The 18,886-nt window shown below is 52.1% G+C and overlaps 3 protein-coding genes across 4 annotated transcripts; 2 read left to right on the top strand and 1 right to left on the bottom strand.

Moving 5' to 3' along the window:
* Positions 1-276: 276 nt before the first annotated feature.
* Positions 277-4,062, top strand: LOC120684001 (LRR receptor-like serine/threonine-protein kinase FLS2). The gene is made up of 2 exons (XM_039966086.1): positions 277-3,466; positions 3,577-4,062. The coding sequence occupies exons 1-2, from the start codon at positions 304-306 to the stop codon at positions 3,921-3,923; spliced, it is 3,510 nt and encodes a 1,169-aa protein (XP_039822020.1). The 5' UTR covers positions 277-303; the 3' UTR covers positions 3,924-4,062.
* A 950-nt stretch (positions 4,063-5,012) lies between these two features.
* Positions 5,013-6,789, bottom strand: LOC120682839 (transcription factor PIF1-like). Of its 2 annotated transcripts, XM_039964870.1 has the most exons (6): positions 6,611-6,789; positions 6,330-6,448; positions 6,170-6,235; positions 6,025-6,090; positions 5,578-5,838; positions 5,013-5,310 (listed from the first exon to the last, which is right to left on the bottom strand). In XM_039964870.1, the coding sequence occupies exons 2-6, from the start codon at positions 6,414-6,416 to the stop codon at positions 5,227-5,229; spliced, it is 564 nt and encodes a 187-aa protein (XP_039820804.1). In that variant the 5' UTR covers positions 6,417-6,448; positions 6,611-6,789; the 3' UTR covers positions 5,013-5,226. The 2 variants fall into 2 exon arrangements, with proteins under 2 accessions (XP_039820804.1, XP_039820805.1); XM_039964871.1 differs by lacking the exon at positions 6,611-6,789 and having other exon boundaries at positions 6,330-6,600.
* A 2,225-nt stretch (positions 6,790-9,014) lies between these two features.
* LOC120682630 (gamma-soluble NSF attachment protein-like) lies at positions 9,015-12,878 on the top strand. Its single transcript, XM_039964602.1, has 9 exons — positions 9,015-9,170; positions 10,342-10,409; positions 10,497-10,581; positions 10,669-10,827; positions 10,903-11,040; positions 11,450-11,528; positions 11,757-11,836; positions 11,918-12,047; positions 12,557-12,878. Exons 1-9 carry the CDS (start codon positions 9,121-9,123, stop codon positions 12,656-12,658), a joined length of 891 nt encoding a protein of 296 aa, XP_039820536.1. The 5' UTR covers positions 9,015-9,120; the 3' UTR covers positions 12,659-12,878.
* The last annotated feature ends 6,008 nt before the right edge of the window (positions 12,879-18,886 follow it).

The following is an 18,886-nucleotide window of genomic DNA, read 5'->3' as shown; positions in this document are numbered from 1 at the left end:
CCATCCGTCGGCGCTTGCGCCCTTGATCCAGGATTGGATGCCACAGCTGCCGCCCGGCCTGAGGTCCGGTCCCGGCTGACCTTCACCGCCATCCACCGCACGGTCCATCGGCCACAGCACCTCCACAGCAGCTCTCCGTCGACACTCGACGCCCGTGTACCTGCAACCAAAGACAAAGCACACGATCATACCGCACGATTGACAATTCACTCATCACATACATGCAGGAGAAGGTACTCATCATTTCCTAAGTACAATTGCCATCGCACTCCACTGCCAAACGTCGTAGCAGGAGCGCTGCTAATGGTAGCGGTGCTGGTATTGGCGGCGCCGGCGGCCGCCGTCACCGACGTGTCGGTGGCCGTGCACCTCGAGGCGTTGCTGGAGTTCAAGAAGGGCGTCGTGGTGGACCCGCTCGGCGCGTTGTCCAACTGGACGGTGGGGGCTGGCGGTGCCCGCGGTTCCGGCGGCGGCTTCCCGCCGCACTGCAACTGGACCGGCGTCGCCTGCGACGGCGCCGGCCACGTCACGTCCATCCAGCTCCTGGAGACCGGGCTCCGGGGCACGCTCACGCCGTTCCTCGGCAACATCTCCACGCTCCAGGTCCTCGACCTCACCTCGAACCGCTTCGCCGGCGCCGTGCCGCCGCAGCTCGGACGCCTCGGCGAGCTCGAGCAGCTCGTCCTCTACGACAACCGCTTCACCGGAGGCATCCCCGCCGAGTTCGGCGACCTGGGTAGCCTGCAGATACTGGACTTCGGCAACAACACGCTCCACGGCGGCATCCCCGGCCGCCTCTGCGACTGCTCGGCGATGTGGGCGTTCGGCGCGGAGAACAACAACCTCACCGGCGCACTTCCTTACTGCATTGGCGATCTGTCCAGTCTCAAGATTTTGGTCATCGCCCACAACGATCTCGACGGCGAGCTGCCGCCGTCCTTCGCGAAGCTCACGCTGATGGAGACGCTGGACGTCAGCGAAAACCAGTTCTCCGGCTCGATTGGCGGGCTCGCCAACTTCACCAACCTCAAGATTCTCCAGGCGTTTGACAACCGGTTCTCCGGCGCCATCCCGCCGGAGCTCGGCCGCTGCAAGAACCTGACTCTGCTCAACATGTACAGCAACAACTTCACCGGCGCGATCCCGAGCGAGCTCGGGGAGCTCACAAACCTCGAGGTGCTTCGCTTGTACGGCAACGCGCTATCCTCGGAGATCCCCCGCTCGCTCGGGCGATGCACGTCTCTGCTGTCGCTCGAGCTGTCGATGAACCAGCTCACCGGCTCCATCCCGGCCGAGCTCGGGGAGCTACGGTCGCTTCGGGATCTGAGGCTCCACATCAACAGGCTCACCGGAAGATTGCCGGCATCGCTAACGAATCTCGTCAACCTGACATACCTGAGCTTCAGTTACAACTCCCTGTCCGGCCCTCTTCCGAAGAACATTGGGTCACTCAAGAATCTTCAGCAACTAGTCATTCAGAACAACTCGCTCTCCGGCCCAATTCCTGCGAGCATAACCAACTGCACGCTGCTGTCCAACGCGAGCATGAGCTCCAACGAGTTCTCGGGGCCCTTGCCTGTGGGACTTGGCAGGTTACAAAGCCTCATGTTCTTGTCGTTGCCCGACAACAAGCTGTCCGGCGACATACCGGAGGACCTGTTCGACTGCGGCAACCTCCGGACGCTAAGCCTGGCCGGGAACAGCTTCACCGGCAGCCTGAGCCCTCGCGTCGGCCGTCTTAGCGAGCTCGGGTTGCTGCAGCTGCAGAGGAAGGCTCTGTCTGGCGCGATACCGGAGGAGATCGGCAACCTGACGAAGCTCATCGGCCTGGAGCTCCGGGGGAACCGCTTCGCCGGCCGCGGCCGCGTCCCGGCGAGCAGCTCCAACATGTCGTCCCTCCAGGAGCTCGCGCTGCAGCAGAACCGCCTCGGCGGAGCGCTGCCCGACGAGATCTTCGAGCTGCGGAACCTCACCTTCCTCAGCGTCGCATCCAACAGGTTCGTCGGCCCGATCCCCGACGCCCTGTCCAACCTTCGGTCTCTGTCCTACCTTGACCTGTCCAACAACACGCTCAACGGCACGGTCCCCGCCGCGCTGGGCCGCCTCGACCAGCTGCTCACGCTGGACCTCTCCCACAACCGCCTCACCGGCGCCATCCCCGGCGAGGTGATCGGGAAAATGAGCACCATGCAGATGTACCTCAACCTGTCGAACAACATGTTCACCAGCCCGATACCGCCGGAGATCGGCGGCCTCACGATGGTCCAGGCCATCGATCTGTCCCACAACCGGCTGTCCGGCGGCGTCCCGGCGACGCTCGCCGGATGCAAGAACCTCTACTCGCTCGACCTCTCCGCCAACAACCTCACCGGCGCCCTCCCGGCAGGCCTCTTCCCTAAGCTCGACGTTCTCACAAGTCTGAACATCTCCGGCAACGACATCGACGGGGAGATCCCTGCCAACATCGGCGCACTGAAGCACATACAAACGCTGGACGTGTCGAGGAACGCGCTCACCGGGGCCATACCGGCGGCGCTGGCGAACCTGACGAGCCTGAGGACTCTGAACCTCTCGTCGAACCAACTCGAGGGCCCCGTCCCGGACGCCGGTGTGTTCCGGAACATGAGCATGTCGAGCCTGCAGGGCAATGCCGGGCTCTGCGGCTGGAAGCTTCTGGCTCCCTGCCACCACGCCGGGAAGCAGGGGTTCTCGAGGACAGGGCTCGTGATCCTAGTGGTGCTGCTTGTGCTCGCCGTGCTGCTGCTCTCGCTGATTCTGATGACTCTGTTCCTTGGCTACCGGAGGTACAAGAAGAAGGCAGCCGCTAATGGTGCTGCTAGTTTCTCGGAGGACTTCGTCGTGCCGGAGCTGAGGAAGTTCAGCCACGGCGAGCTGGATGCGGCCACCGGCTCGTTCGGCGAAGGCAACGTCATCGGGAGCAGCAACCTGAGCACGGTCTACAAGGGCGTGCTCGCCGAGCCCGACGGCAAGGTGGTCGCCGTGAAGCGGCTCAACCTGGCGCAGTTCCCGGCCAAGTCCGACAAGTCCTTCCTCACCGAGCTCGCGACGCTGAGCCGCCTGAGGCACAAGAACCTGACCCGCGTGGTCGGGTACGCGTGCGAGCCCGGCAAGATCAAGGCGCTGGTCCTCGAGTACATGGACAACGGCGACCTCGACGGCGCGATACACGGCCTGGGTCGGGACGCGCGGCGGTGGACGGTCCCGGAGCGGCTACGCGTGTGCGTCTCGGTGGCGCACGGGCTGGTGTACCTGCACAGCGGGTACGACTTCCCCGTCGTGCACTGCGACGTCAAGCCGTCGAACGTGCTGCTGGACGGCGACTGGGAGGCGCGCGTCAGCGACTTCGGCACGGCGAGGATGCTGGGCGTCCACCTGACGGGCGGCGCCGCGGCGCAGTCGGCGACGTCGTCGGCGTTCCGGGGCACCGTCGGCTACATGGCACCAGGTAATCTACATCTACATGGCGTTCTAGCACCATTTCATCTCGCTAAACCTGAAAGTTCTTGACACGTACGTCTGCTAAAATTGTTGTTCCCTGTGTGTCCTGTTACGCAGAATACGCGTACATGAGGACGGTCTCGCCAATGGCAGACGTGTTCAGCTTCGGCGTCCTGATGATGGAGCTCTTCACAAAGCGGAGGCCGACCGGGACGATCGAGGAGGGCGGCGTGCCGCTGACGCTGCAGCAGTACGTGGACAACGCGCTCTCGAGGGGGCTTGACGGCGTGCTCGACGTCCTGGACCCTGACATGAAGGTGGCCACCGAGGGCGACCTGTCCACGGCGGCGGACGTGCTGAGCCTGGCCCTGTCGTGCGCCGCGTTCGAGCCGGCGGACCGGCCTGACATGGACAGCGTGCTTTCAGCCTTGCTCAAGATGAGCAAGGTCTGCGGAGAAGACTAGGTGCCTGCTGCCAAACGCGAATTGTAATGTGTGCGATTCAGAAATGGCAAACTCTGCTGATCAGGCCGAGTGTCACATGAACATCAAAATGTCATATATTCGGGCGGTTGCAATTGTAAATGCTGATTTTGTTAAGAATCACTGAATCAGTAAGGCCGTGTTTGGTTGCAAAATTCCAAATTCCAAATTTTTTTTCCGGCATCTACATGGAGACTTAAATTTAGACGAAATAAAAAACGCATTGCGACTGCTGTCTGTAAATGGCGAGACGAATCTAATGAACCTAGTTAGGCTGTAATTAGATGCTAAATTGCTACAGTAATGCTACAGTGAACAACCTCTAATGACGGATTAATTAGGCTCATTATATTCGTCTCACAATTTACAGACGAGTTCTGTAATTATTTTTGTGATTAGTCTATATTTAGTACTTCAAATGTAAAAAGATGCATTTTCAAAAATTTTACAGGAGACAACCAAACACGGCCTAAGCCTTTTTTTGGAGCTAGATTCTAGGCTACTTCTTGGCTATTTACCCTAGGAATGGTTCACTGAAATCAGTCATGCCCATGCTGCCTGACGGTATGGGCCTGAAGTGGCACCACAAGTTCTGCTTTTGACTCTTAATTTCAGTGCAGCAACATACCTGCATACGCAGAAGAATGGAAGCTGAAAGATTCGGTCAAGTTGTGGGGGAAAGGATATATTATTCATCTCCCTGGATTGGATGCAAACAGAAGGGTCCATAACATCAAACATGATAATGCAAAACCACAGGACCTCAGGAGTAGATGTGTCGCTTGAATTGCCGGCAACAGCTCATTGGTGGGCAGAAGAATGTCCCTGAACTCTCCCTCCCTCTCCTCCCTCTGAAAGAGTGCAAAGACAGAAGAGTGCTAGTTTGGCTACTGCACTGTGTGTGTGTGTGTGTGTAAAACCTTGTGATTGCATGCTGAAGCTGCAATTATGCAGATGCACTGGATTTTAAGTAGCCATGTTCCTTGGACTGTCAGAAAACACAAACAGTAGTAGATTGCTGCATGGATAAACACAGACACCACAAAGAGGTTCTATCAGGCACAACATGAATGGGAATTCAAGGGTGAGATTCAGATAGAAAAGCGAGCAACATCACATTCACAACGTTTTATTTAAGAACACAACTAGCTAGTTAAACTACAACACATTCATGAACTTCTCTGACGAAGAACAAGGAACACTGCACGTCCAGACTGAAAGCTCTCTTCAGATTACAAGGCAAGGCAGCATGCGTCTGGAGTCAAATTTTGTAATCAGAAGCACATCATTCCATGAAGTTGTAGGAGGAACTCCTCTCAGGAATCCAGCCACCGTTGTGGCTCGTGCTAGCAAGGCCACCTCTCTGTTCCTGAATCAGGGACGATATTCTCATGAGATATGATGAGTTGCTAGCAGCCCAGCACTGTTCATGCAAAGTTCTGACAGTTTAAGCATCTGAACTATATATCCCTGATCTAGCAGCTTAAAACTTCTTATTTTTCCAGAAACGAAAAAAATCTTTAATTTCGAAAGTCATCAAATAATCTAGGACATACACCACAAATTTACATCAAGATAAAGACCAGCTAAAAGAAGCTCAAGCTAATAATGATAGCCATATTTTTTAACCTCTTACCGGGGTATAGAGTTGTAATTTTGGTGGCCTGAGGAAGTTCTGAGGCGGCTCAGAAGGGTGTAAGTTCTGCATCTGGCTCAAGAAGTCTGACTCGACGTTAGATTGTCGGTGTGAGTTAGCTTGAGTTATCTGAAATGGCCGGGGCTGCTGGCCAGAAGGGCGCAATGGTGGCATCTGGGCAGGATCAGCGGTGATGTAGTGCATGTATTGCTGCAGCTCAGGAGGAACCACCGGTGCCATTCCCTTCCCCATGACCAGCATCTGTGTGTTCAAATATAACAGTGAACTTGCATTGCATAGTTTGTATGTTCAGATTATTAAGGCTATCTGAAGCAGATCTGCAGGCTGACTTGCTATAACAGCAAAGGATGCTGAAGAGAAAAATAAGAACGATGCATGTTGTGCACTGTGGACCAACTTGTGCATATGATATGATGCATTCAGTACCTGAAGTTGTAGCTGAAGTGATTTAAGGTAGTCGATCGCTTCATCTAGCATGGACACTTTGTCGGTCTGAACAAGTTATATATTCTGAGTTCAGACCAAAAAAAAAAAGCCCAAGAGAAATGGCAAGAGACGCAACTCATATTACCTTGGTGCAATTTGGAAGTAACTCCTGCAGCGCCTTCAGCTTCTCGTTGATCCTATCCCTTCTCCTCTATAAATGTTTCGAATAAAGATCATGAACAGCAAATGCGGATAAACTGGTCGTGATCAATGATTCGATGTATATATGCGAGATAGCAACATACCCTTTCTGAAAAATTGTGAAACTCAGCAGATCTGCTTCTACGAGTAGTAGGGGGAGTAGATCTTCTTGGAACACCGCCATCTTCCATGTGAGCTCTTGAAGAACTTGCTCACCGGATTCCTAACAAGAGGCCACACAGTACAATAATGCATCTAAGAAAGGAGAACTTTATTCTGAACAAGAACGACTACAGAACTTTCAGAAGCATAAGAAGTGCAACTAATATAAATGCAACGGCCGGGCTGATGGATCGGAGCCATGTTCTCTCCTTGCAATGCATACCGTTGGTTGCGATGCCTGCCTTCTACTTGGCTCCCTCCATGGCCACCACCGCCTCTTATGAACCGAGGGATGCTTGCGTGCCTGACTAGCTGGTCCAGCCCTAGGTTACCAGCCTATATAAATGGGGGAGCGTGACTGCGTGAGAGCTCTCTCGATGACCCTGATAGCCTGGTCCGCTCGACCCTCCAACCTTTGGCCCTGGATAGTATTTATGCCATCTGATTTCTGCAAGCTTTTGCGTCATGGCAGGACTGCTGGGCGACTGTGTGCCTATGCCATCCTTATCTTTCATCGGGCGTGGAATTTCTCGCTTGGACTGACGTCCGCTACCATGTACCATCTGAGGTCTCTGACGGAAGCGTGCATGTTTACAGGTTTTATTCAGCGCCCATTTGGCCAATCGGCCGTGTTTGGTTAGATTTCATAGAAATTTTTTCCACCTTTGACCACTAATTTAGAGTATTAAATAAAGTCTAATCACAACCCCCGTGTAAATCGCGAGACGAATCTAATGAGCCATTTGACCGCGTGATTAGAGGATGGTTACTATAGCATACTGTATCAAATCATCAATTAATTACCGTCATTAGATTCGTCTCGAAAAGTTACACCCGTCCCTGAAAAAATTTTGCAAATAGACTTCATTTAGTACATCATGCATACGAGATTCTCTTCTCGAAAAACGTGCACGAAAAATTTCATGGAAATCAAACACGGCCATTACCAGGGAATGGCTCAAACTTGACGTGCAAAAAAGGCGAGTAACCTCTGGACATTATGAAGTCTGAACCTATTGCTTCTGCAAAGTACCGAGGCGCAGTTCGTTCGTTCTTGCTTGTTCACTAGCTCGCAGTAGCTTTCTGCATAGAGACTTTGAGAGTGTGCACTGTGCAGTAAGTTGAAATCAGTTTTTTTTTGGAAAGATGAAATCAGGCTCAGAGTAAATCACAATCCGTATGTGAAAGGAAGCATGTGACAATGCAAATGAGCGAGAGATAGTGAAATGAAGAAGCCACCTAGCTAGCCACCAACGGCCCATGCACTGCTGGTGAAATGACCCCCCGGCCGGAGAACCATAGGCCTGTTTGGTTCCTAGCACAAATTGTGCTAGAGAACTTTGATCAATAATTACTAGTATTAAATGAGGTCAGTTTGCAAAATTAATTTCACAACTCCTGCGCTATTTCGCAAGACGAATCTAATGAGGTCTTTGACCGCACGATTAGACGATAGTACTGTAGCATCAATGTAGTCAATCGAAGATTTTTTTGACTCATTAGATTCGTCGCATAAAGTTACACCTATTTGTAAAAAGATTTTGCAAATAGACTTCGTTTAGATCTCCATACATGAAAAATTCCCGCGCTACTGTTCATAGCGAGGGAACCAAACAAGGCCTGTAAGCTTGCAGCTAGCAGTCGAGGATGGCGAAGCAAGACGCGACCAAAGAAGCCAATCTCTCCTCCGATCCGATCTGTTTGTTTTTCCCCGCTCCTATCATATCATGTCCTGCGCGTCTCCCCCGCAAAACACGCGACGCGATGCGCGCGCGGGGGCATGGAGAGGCGGAGGGCAAGGGACCGTCCACGACGCGCCCATGCACGCACGCACGCCGACGCCCCGGCCGGCGGCGGCATGGCGAGGGCCGGCCACGGGCAGGCGCAGGAAGGGAACAAAGGAGGCAGTCACCGCCATGTCGCTTGCTTTCGTAACCAAACCCAGCCGAGATGCAAGCAGGCAGGCAGGCAGCCATAAACAACACAGGCCTCCTATAGGCGCCTAGCTGCTAGTAGTGATGATAGCTAGAGCTTAGGCAGGCTAGGGCGCCCAGGTCTCGTGCAAAGGCCGCCCCGGTCAGACTCAGACGCCCATCCGAGCGAGCGCGTGATCTGATCGCGCATGTGTGCGTGCCGGGCCGGCGCCTGCGTGTGCCAGGCAGGTTCGGTGACCACCAGCGGCCGGCGGCTCCGTGCGCTGGGAATCCGCGTGCGCCACCGCACGCACGGGCAGTCAGGTCGCCGGCACGGCTCCCTGGCGCGACGCGGAAGCGGAACTCGTGCGCCGTGCGCGCGGCCAGCCAGTGCCAGTCCTGCGCCCGCGGCGTGGGCGCCTCGTCGGCCGCCTGGGTGGGGGAACGCACGCGCGCGCAACGGCGCAACGCACGGCGGCGGGGCCCATGGTGAATGGTCCCTTGCCTGCAAATGCGGTAGTGGGACAGGATCACAGGAGGGGCCGTGAAGCGTTTTTAATGGGCTTGTGGGTGGAGTCTTCGGCCTTTTGGGCCGTATGATCTTAGTGGGCTTGGATGTTGCTGACGGGCTGGAGCTCACTAAGAGCCCAAACATTCGACAGCGACGCGATGGTGGATTGAGATTGGCCCCCGGCGCGAATCTCAACGGGGTTCCAGATCCCTCGTCCTCATCCAGCGAGCGGCAGCTGTCCCAAGCTCAACTGCTCGAACCAGCAAGGCGTGGGAATCTGGGCTGCGCAGCGGCGGAGCGGAGGCGGCCATGGCGAGCTCTTCCGACCCCGACAAGCTCGTGACCAAAGCCGACAACCTGTGAGCCCTTCTCCGCTTCTCTTGTTTCGTCTGCTGTTTCCTTTGAGGTCTCCTGCTCCGTTTGATCTGCGAGCAACCTGATTGCTGTTTCGCGCGTACTCCGTCGGAATGGGGGATTCCGTTTCGTATGGGCCAAGTAATCGAAGCTGCTTGGGACCTTAGCGCGTCTGATTAGAACCCAGTGATCTGTAATTCTCAGCCGATCGTGTCAAACTTCCGTGTGGAGGTGTCTCGAGCGATCCGGAAATTCCTGGATCTATTCCCCTGTGGTAATGCGTTTCACCTCCTCGTGCAAGGTCATGCCGCTGATTTCGGGGTCTTGCTGATGATCAGATCTCCAAGCAGTTGCCAGAGATAAGCTTCGACGACTAGTTTTAGACGGCTTTGCTGACTTGCCCCAAATGTTTGGGGTTTGGGTGCCCTCCAAGCAATTATTGGATTTCAGTTGAAAGGGCTAATCATTTCCCTCGGTTCGTGTTACTTTGGTCGAGTTGTGTTCGTGGCGGACAAAATTTGGAGGGAAAAGGCAAGATATGGGAATTTCGTTTTGGTCCATATGGTGGGGAAATCCTGGTGGTACACTCTCCTAGATGACTAGATCATATTGCATTAGCATTAGCTTTTGAAATCTTTGCAAACACGAATATCAGTATAGCTTTATAGCTTGAAGGCCGTGCCAGATCAATCACATATGTGCTATTTTGCCTTATCCAGACTATTAGATTGGGCCATTCTAAGCTTTGTTCAAACAGTAAAAGCTAGCCTTGTGTAGCATTCTAAACAAGAGTGCCTTGTCTTGCATAAAGCTAACCTCTCATTATTCCACGCCTCTCCAAGATTTGATAGTTCAATTAAAATGCTTACCTCGGTGCACAACATTTGCACAGGCAAACAATAATAAGAAAAATGTAGTGGAGTTACTTTCGATTAAGTTCATTTTTGTTTTCTCTTTGCATAGATGAAAATATCAATATAGTAAAATTTTGTCGTTGAAAATATATTTTCTTCTAGTTTGTGATTGGTTGCTACATCGTGTACGTGTGATTTTTCTGTTTTTACTTTTACTACTTTGTCAATGTGTCACCTAAAAAATTTCTTTTCATCAACTTAAAATTGAATCTTTGTAAAGCGTTTTCCCTCAAATTTGTCTTGAATGTACTCTTTTTTGCAGCACAAAATTGAGTTTTACAAGGTGGAACGCTGATTGGAAAAGCGCTACTTCCTTGTATGAGCAAGCTGGTCTGTGACTTTCTTTGCCATACTTGTTTTCTTGATAGAAATTTCTTCATACTGGAGCACATAAGTGAAATTCGTTTCTCTTTAAAGCGGTTGCGTATAGGTTCAGAAAGGACAATGAGAAAGCAAAAGATGCATTTGAGAAGGCCTCGAAAGGGCAAGAAATGATCTCCTCGTATCCTTAGGAAATATTCCTGCAGTTTTTGTTCTTACATTCACATCATTGGACAATCATCTAGTGTGCCCTTAACTAGTTTTATAGACCATGGGATGCCGCTAAGCATATGGAATCTGCTGCTGCTTTAGCAAAGGAGCTTGGACGCTGGAATGAAGTATCTGATTTTTATCGTAGAGCTTCAGAATTATACCGTGAATGTGGAAGGGCCCAACCTGCATCGGATGCTCTAGCAAAGGGTGCCAGGTAAATTTAAATAACAGTCTTATAATTATGAACAATGTGGAAGCTTATGTGCTGAACATAATGTTATGAAATCAGTGCCTTGGAGGAGAAATCTCCTGAAGAAGCTATTAAAATGTATGATGAGGCTTGCACAATTCTAGAAGACGATGGGAAGGAACAGATGGCTTTTGACTTGTATCGTGCTGCAGCAGCTTTGTACATTAAGATGGAGAAGTAAGACCACCTTGATGCCTGATTATTGTAATTTCAGTATTTCACACTGTTTGCTATATTTATATGGCATCTCAATCATGATTTCCTTAGGAATTTAACTCCATTCTTCTTGCATGTGAAGTGAGCTTTTTAGTAAACAAAGAAATAGAAGCAGAAAATGTTTTAAACCTACATTGAAGGATCGACACCATGAATTGTATTATGAATTTAACACCTAGGACTTTTAGTAAGGTACTTGGGTTTGATATTTACTATCCCACATAATGAAGGTAGGGTGTAGCTGCTTGCACACTTTCGCAAACTAACTCAGTAAATATAACTGATAGAATTGCATTCGCATAATTTTTAGCATTGCAAGTAATCTTTAACATAATCATCTTATATTTATCCATCTTTTGTCCTGTGACAGGTATTCAGATGCCGCTGCTTTCTTTCTAAGACTCGGTTCTGCTGCCGATAAGTGCAATGCCATGAACAGCCAATGCAAGGTAATCTTCTTTTCTTTTTAAACTATAATGTCTGTAGTCTGTACTTAATTATCCAGAGACTGCAAGCTTTTTATTGAACTGAGAATATTAAAAAATAGGACATGATATTTGTATCTTGCAAGTTTGTCTGTGATCACATCTTTAATACAAAACTTGCTAATTCATGTATGGAGTATGATTTCTTGAACATATAACTTGTCTGATTCAAAAGTTGTTTCTTGTATTCAGGCTTATCTGAGTGCGATCATCATCTACCTTTATGCGCATGATTTTCAGCAAGCTCAGAAATGCTACAATGACTGCTCAGAGTAAGCTTTGTCCATTTGTTGCAGTTACTATCACTGACGAAATTTTGTATAATAATATTTGTGCCATCTGTGATATTGCAGGGTTCAAGCCTTCCTCAATAGCGATCAGAACAGGTGTGCAACGAAACTATTATCTGCTTATGAGGAAGGTGATGCTGAAGAAATCAAACGTATTGGTCAATCAAGTGCCTTCAATCACCTTGACCATGTGGTAATTGTTTTCATATTCTCTAATCTCTATAAAAGACCATGCATCCCTGTATTGTAACGGCAATTCTTTGGTGTTTAAATGGTTATACCAGAAGTTGTCCTCTTCTGTTGCATGTCTGTAAAATGGTGAACAAGGAGCCAAGGAAATTGTTGGTAGAACCTGTCATTTCTAATATCTGCAGTCCTGAATATCCGTGTACATTGTAGGTCTTACGTAACAACAGGACAAAACGCAAATGGTGTATCTTCCATCCTGGTGTTCACTGATTCAGCAGTGATATGCATGCTGCCTCTACCATTCATAGAATCAATTGCATGCAAGAAAACAACTAACTGTATTCCGTTTAGCACTTGTCTTACCAAGTGATCGTCAACTGCTCGATATTCTAGAGTCTAGAACATTTTGCATTCTATTTGATGTAATATTTTCTTCATTGATTGTTTATGTGACTAGAACTTGTCTTCGGTTCAGGATCCATGGTGACATTTGGTTTCTGTACATCAATGCAGGTAATTAGGCTCGCAAGGAAGCTACCAACAGGTGATGTGCAGGCCATTAAGAAAGCAGCTGATGATGGCGAGGACTCCTTGGACGAGGATGACCTAACTTAAAACGAACTTCCAAGGTCAAAATGCGGAGAGCAAACAGGTGAAGGGAACACTCGTAGTATGCCGTCAATGAGGAGGAACAGTTGTAAAAAGAAGTAATGTGAATTACATACTAAATACTTGTGGGCGGCATCTGTATCAAGAAATTTGTCACGCTCAATTCTGCTTCATATCAACATATATTCTGGTTGTTCGGTGGTATCGAGACTTTTTGGTGTGTTTATGTTGCCTGTGCTGTGTGATTTTCGCAAATCCAGTCTGATCTGATGTACATGATGTCTCAGAAACACGGATACGGCAGGGAAGGGGCGTATCCCGTGTCGGATATGTATCCGACACGGATACGCCTGGGATACGGCCGGGATACGTATCCACAGCGTGTCCGCATATCCCTAAACAGTGATGCTAGAAACTCACGAACGGATACGTATCCAACGGCGACGAGCCGGCCGTGCGCGCCGCTCGGTCCGCCTGCGCTGCTCCGCTCGCCCGCGGCCGCGTGCTGCTCCGCTCCTCCCATGGCTGTCCGCGCTGAGCGGAGAGGAGGAGTGTAGGCAGCAGGGGAGGGGGAGATCCGGTGGCGGCGGAGGCCGCGCCGAGCAGAGAGGAGGAGGGTAGGCAGCGGAGAGGAGGAGGATCGGCCATCCCCGCCCCCCTGCGCCTGGCCGCGCGCGGCGGCGCCGGCTCGCTGGCCCGCACCCGTACCCATCCCCGCCAGCGCCCGGCAGCCGCTCGCCGGCGAGGCCGAATCGAGGCCGGCCGGCCGCGCCTGATCCGCCCTTGTGCCACCGCCCCGCCGCGGTCCACCCTCGCGTCGCGGTCCGCCGGTCCGCCCGTGCACCACCGCCCCGCCTGTGCTGCTGCTGCTTGGCCTACCGCAGTGGAGAAGAAGGGGAGGCGGAGGAGCAGAGGAGAGAGGAGGTAGCGGAGGGAGAGAGAGAGAGAGACACGAGGAGGGAGGGAGGGTGCTGGGACCGTGAGAGAGAGTGAGGAGGGAAGAGGAACAGATAAGGGTGAGAGAGATAAGGGTGAGTTATTTGTTGGGTTGTAGCTGCAGCTACTGCCGTCCAACAGCTCAGCTGGCTGCTTTTCAGTCCAGCCGAACGTGCTGTTTGATATGTATTATTCTTCATTTATTTATTTAAAAAAATAGTAAAACGTATCCGCGTATCGGGTTTTTTAGAAAATTGCCGTATTCGCGTATCCGTATCCTTCCGATACCGATACACGTATCCGTATCCGTGCTGCTTAGCATGCTGTGCAAGCACAAACGAAATCCACAACTCTGACAATTTGCCTGTTACATTATATATTTTGTTAACGTGGATGATGGATGCTCTGCACCTGTTTAGTTGGTGAAAAGATTTGGATTTTGGTACCGTAGCACATTTCGTTGTTACTTGATAAATAATGTCTAATTATGAACTAATTAGACTTAAAAGAATCAACTCGTGCTAATCAGTTAGACTATATAATTAATTATTTTTTCAATTACATTTAATGTTTTATGCATGTGTTCGAAGATTTGATGTGACGGGTATTGTAAAAAAAATTTAGGAACTAAACAGGCCGTTCCAATTTCTCCCACCACCTCCCTCTCATCATGCTCATCCTTTTAGTTTCTCCATGAACACATCATATTAGAACCTGAATTTTTGTAGACTGCTGACAAGGACCATTTTCTACCTCCATGAATTTCCTTGAAATTTTAACGAATCCATGCCCCTGGCAAATGGGGTCCAATCAGATTAACCAACCACCCAAGGTAGAAACCCCCCTCCTCCCCCCCCCCCCTATGCAGCATATCATATCACCATTATGCGGAGATTCACTCCCGGTACCCATGAATTTTCACCAGATTTTTACACGCCCGTAACTCTGGTAAAGGGGCGCGAATCGGATTCTTGGGGTGGACGGTATTCAAATACCGTCCACACCCCCTGTTTCCTCAGGCAGTGGCGCAGTGCCAACTGCCAAGCACTGGCGCCGTGGTGCGCCGTGTTCCCTCCCTACACCGCCAGCGTCAGGTGGTCGTTGTCCCTTCTAGGGGGCGGCGCGCGTCTGCCGGAATCGGTCGCCGGTCCTCTAGGTTCCTGGTGCCGGACCGTGCCGCGCGACCGCGGGCGGCGTATGCGCAGTTCGTCCGTCCGCTCGGCCCGCGCAACCGCCGTCCGATGATCGACGTCTATTGCGCCTGACGCTACTGAAGCACCACGTCCATTGCGCGTGACATCAGCTCAGAGCGTGCCTGTCCCATGGCGTCGAGATGTCGCGGGCGCTCTCCAGGATGGCATGCGCACGCTTACCACAAGCCCCCAAGAGGCCACGAGCGGGCGTCGGTACCATGGGACATCAGATGCGCCACGAGCGGACACCGGCAACGCCATGGACACCGCCTGCGCCCGGTGTGACGGCGACATGAAGCAGTGCGCCGGCCTCCTTTTTCCTGGTGCGCGCGGCACGCGCCCATGCCGAACGCGCCATCGACGATCACCGGCACGTCGGTTCGCCAGCCAATGCAAGCTCCACATCTGGGCACGGGGCGAAGCACCAAGGTGGTAGAAGGAAACACGGGTAGAAGGAAACGGCAGCGCGAGGAAGACGTCGTTCCCCGGGCAGCGATTGGGGACGGGGGTGGACGGTATTTCAATTACCGTCCACCCCCGGTCTCGTATCTTCCTCTAATTCCGGATCCAAATCGCAACAACAAATTCTGAAAAAATTCTCACCCACTGAGGAGGAAATTTGGAAACAGTCCACAAAATTTCAGTCTCATCCTCGATCTGTGGAGGGAGAAATTAAATTGAGAAAATCTGGAGGCGGGGTGGACGGTATTTCCACCCCGTGTCCTTCTATTTCAGTTCATTAGGAGCCAAACCGAGCCTAAAAAACCTGAGAAAATTCATGGAGGCTGGGGATGCAATGGAGAATCACTGCAACAGGTTTGAGACCCAGGCTCGATCCCATTGTTGGGGAACAAATACAAAACCATGGTGTTCGTTCCTTCTGTTTCAGTCTTTTTTTTTTCGCCGTACCTTTTTTTCCTGAACCTCGCAGGTGCAGGCCCCTGTTTGTCGTTCAGTCTATTCACCTCGCCGTCGTCACCGAGCCAGATCACACGCCGTCTTACGATGGCTATTGGTTCGCATCTGCTGCGTCACCTCCCCGTAGAACTTGGCGCACAGGTTGCTCAGGTGGCTCTCCACGTAGATGAGCTCGTCCAGCTTGTCGAAGCGCCCGTCCATCTCCAGCACCGACACTTGCCAAAACTCATTTGCCTGTAGAAGTAGAACGCAAGGGACGGAGTTTTAGTAGAATCCGTTGCATGTTATATTGTTCAGTAGCTGTGAAAAACGAATAAGCTTGTTCGGTTCATTTGCCTCTGCGGTTGCATTCACTGACTGAACTTGCAAGTTGTCAGCAGTTCAGCAATCAGAATGCGCAACACATTGGAAGGCTCATCCGGCGCACGAGAATCGCCATAGTGCTCCGCCAAATACGACAGCGCGCGAGAAGGGACAACGAAAGCCACGCGGGTCTGGTCGGGGGACTGGCCGGCCGCGAAGCACCCGTGCCATGGCGGACGGCAGCCGCCGCGTCCTTGCCGCCGGGCATGTGAAGCGGCAGAGCGCATCCTCTACGTGCGTCCGTGGAGTGGTTGAGGACGTCGGCGCGGTAGCCTTCCCAGTGGCGGCCGTCGGCGTCGGCAGGGATCGTCGGGAAGGACGCCATTCCCCGGGCGGTGGTTGGTTGGGGACGGGGGGTGGACGGTATTTCAAACACCGTCCACCCCCGGTCTCGTATCTTCCTTCAGTTCCTGATCCAAAACACGACGAAAATTTCTGAAAATATTCGCACGGACCGAGAAGGAAATTTCGAAATAGCCCACCAAATTTTAGTCTCATCCTCGGTCTGTGGAGGGAGAAATTAAATCGAGAAAATCTGGAGGTGGGGTGGACGGTATTTCAAGTACCGTCCACCCCCGTGTCCATGTATTTGAGTTCATTAGCAGCCAAACCGGGATCTAAAAACCTGAGACAATTCATGGAGGCTGGGGATTCAATGGAGAATCACCGCACCAGGTTTCAGACCCAGGCTCGATCCCATAGAATGCGAGCAATTATAAAACCATGGTGTTCGTTTCTTCTGTTTCAGCCTTCCTTCGCCGTACCTTTTTCTGAATTGCTCTGAATCCTGAATGCTGCAAGCTTCAGGTAAGGTGCACGTTCTTGTTGCATTCCTGCCTGATCAGATGGTATAGATAAGTTATTAAGGTTGAAATAGGACATATTGCTAATATCAAGAATGATCCTTAAACGGTTGAATTGCCAAGCTTGTCAGAAATACAGTTACCTCTACCACATGCATCTGTTTTCGTTTCCGTCAAGCTGAGTAGCTGACCATCTGCAAATCAGTATCAGAGTACAGAGCAGGAACTGCCCATGGACTGACTAGCCTCGGGGGCTCTGCAGCTGCATGCAGAGTGGTGGATGGCTGGATGCAGTACCAATTGTGCTGCAGATGTTCGAATTGGCAAATCTTCAGGTTGAAAGTTAATCTTAAATCCACTGACAGAAGTCGGAAGCTATCAGAGCAGAGCATTGCTACCTAGCTTCTTGATTACCGTAGTTTGTGTTGTCCAACATCTTCTGAAGTTTGAAACTCTGAATGCTGGAAGCCTTATCCTGCTCATTGTCATTGTCATTGAGCACGGAAGAAGACGGCCAGCAGCAACGGGAGGCAGTAGAACTGCCGTCCTGTACTTTCTGCAAATCAAGTCTTCCTGCTCGTTTGTGTAATCTGGGGAACTCTCACGCAGTCTCCTGCTCTGTGCATGCTTCAGGAATCAGAATTGGTTTCATTAACCATTCAGAAGGACATTTCATTCTGAAATGAGTAAAATTTGGGTTTGGCCTTTGGATGGCTCACCCGATTCGACAATTCAATTCTCCAGCATCCTGCCGTCAGCTTGCCATGGTGCATCATCAATGTAAGCAGCCAGAACAAAACAAATACACATCTATTGAGGTGCACGGGCATCCCATCAACGAAATGCCCTCGAGCGAAAGTATTAGGAGCTAGTACATCCTGCAGACACCGGTGATCTCGAAAGCAAAAGCTGCAAATAAAGCACCAACGCTCTGACGCGGGTGGTTTGCCACATCATCACACGACACACGAACAAGCTAGTAGAGCCACGTAAGCACGCGTACCCGTACATACATGTCTACACGCACGACACGAGCAACTGAACATGGAGAAAGGGCCCATGATGAAGGGCGCGCGCGGTCACGGCGACTTCTTGTCCGCCTTGCGAGCCGGGGGGAGCCCAGGAACGCCGGGCACGGGCGGGAGCTGCACCCCTGGGCCTAGCACGGGCGGCAGCGTCGGGATCAGCGGCAGCCCTGTAGCCTGCTTCTCCTCGCCGACGACGCCTCGCCGCCGCTCCCTTTCAGCTCCCTGCCGTCGCAGGGGCCTAGCAGCAGGAGCGCCGCCACCAGCAGGAGGGCAGCAGCAGCCTTCGCAGCCTTGGCCATCGTTGCCGTAGAGTTTGTTGTGGATATGCACTACAGGAGCGACTGTGACTTGCATGAGCCTGCGAGTGACGTCGCCATTTTATACCGAGAAGCAGGGGAGGCCCGGGGACGCGTGGAGCGCCGGGACGGGGCGCGGGTGTCCTCGTGGCAGGCGCTGGCGGCGTGACGCGAGGCCGGCGGGCGGTGGACGCGGGTAGCTTCGGGTGCCTCACGGGCGGGGAGTTGGGCATGGCTCGGCCGGGGCGCCGCCGCATGTGCGTGCAGGACTGCAGGCGCATGGGGCCGACGGTTCCGTTCGGCCGTGGCGAGATGTGCGTGGCTGCGTCTGGCGCAACCGGCGCCCCCGGGAAGTCCGGCCGGGACCCAGCACGTCACGTGTCGGCGCGCCTGCCTTCTCTCGCCGCGCCGTTCACGATCGCTGCCGCGGGCCGCGGGTGCTGCAGAATAAGGGAATGCAAGGCGGCGTCCAGCCGGCGGGGGTGCGGCGCAGCGCCCCGGGCCGGCTCGCGTCCTTCCGCGGTTTTGGACAGCTGCGGGCTTGCTCGGCCGGCACGTTTGTTGTGGCTAGTAGCGCATGTTTGTTTGCTGTTTGATGCACAGATATCGCTTGGAACCGTGCAAAACAGAGCATAGAGTTCATAGAGCACACAAAGTATTCCATCAAATAATACTACATGAAAAATACGAGCACTAA

This window comes from Panicum virgatum, chromosome 7N (assembly GCF_016808335.1).
Source record: "Panicum virgatum strain AP13 chromosome 7N, P.virgatum_v5, whole genome shotgun sequence".
Taxonomy (NCBI): Eukaryota; Viridiplantae; Streptophyta; class Magnoliopsida; order Poales; family Poaceae; genus Panicum; species Panicum virgatum.
This window is presented reverse-complemented; position numbering and strand designations above follow the sequence as displayed.

Bases quoted from the DNA above. Each gene is read 5' to 3' on its own strand.
- LOC120684001 (XM_039966086.1), top strand. From the start codon at position 304: ATGGTAGCGGTGCTGGTATTGGCGGCGCCGGCGGCCGCCGTCACCGAC. The intron at 3,467-3,576 runs GTAATCTACATC...CCTGTTACGCAG, and splicing joins CGTCGGCTACATGGCACCAG to AATACGCGTACATGAGGACG.
- LOC120682839 (XM_039964870.1), bottom strand. From the start codon at position 6,416: ATGGAAGATGGCGGTGTTCCAAGAAGATCTACTCCCCCTACTACTCGT. The intron at 6,236-6,329 runs GTATGTTGCTAT...AAACATTTATAG, and splicing joins TTCACAATTTTTCAGAAAGG to AGGAGAAGGGATAGGATCAA. The intron at 6,091-6,169 runs GTAATATGAGTT...TAACTTGTTCAG, and splicing joins TACTTCCAAATTGCACCAAG to ACCGACAAAGTGTCCATGCT.
- LOC120682630 (XM_039964602.1), top strand. From the start codon at position 9,121: ATGGCGAGCTCTTCCGACCCCGACAAGCTCGTGACCAAAGCCGACAAC. The intron at 10,410-10,496 runs GTCTGTGACTTT...TTCTCTTTAAAG, and splicing joins TTCCTTGTATGAGCAAGCTG to CGGTTGCGTATAGGTTCAGA. The intron at 11,837-11,917 runs GTAAGCTTTGTC...GTGATATTGCAG, and splicing joins TGCTACAATGACTGCTCAGA to GGTTCAAGCCTTCCTCAATA.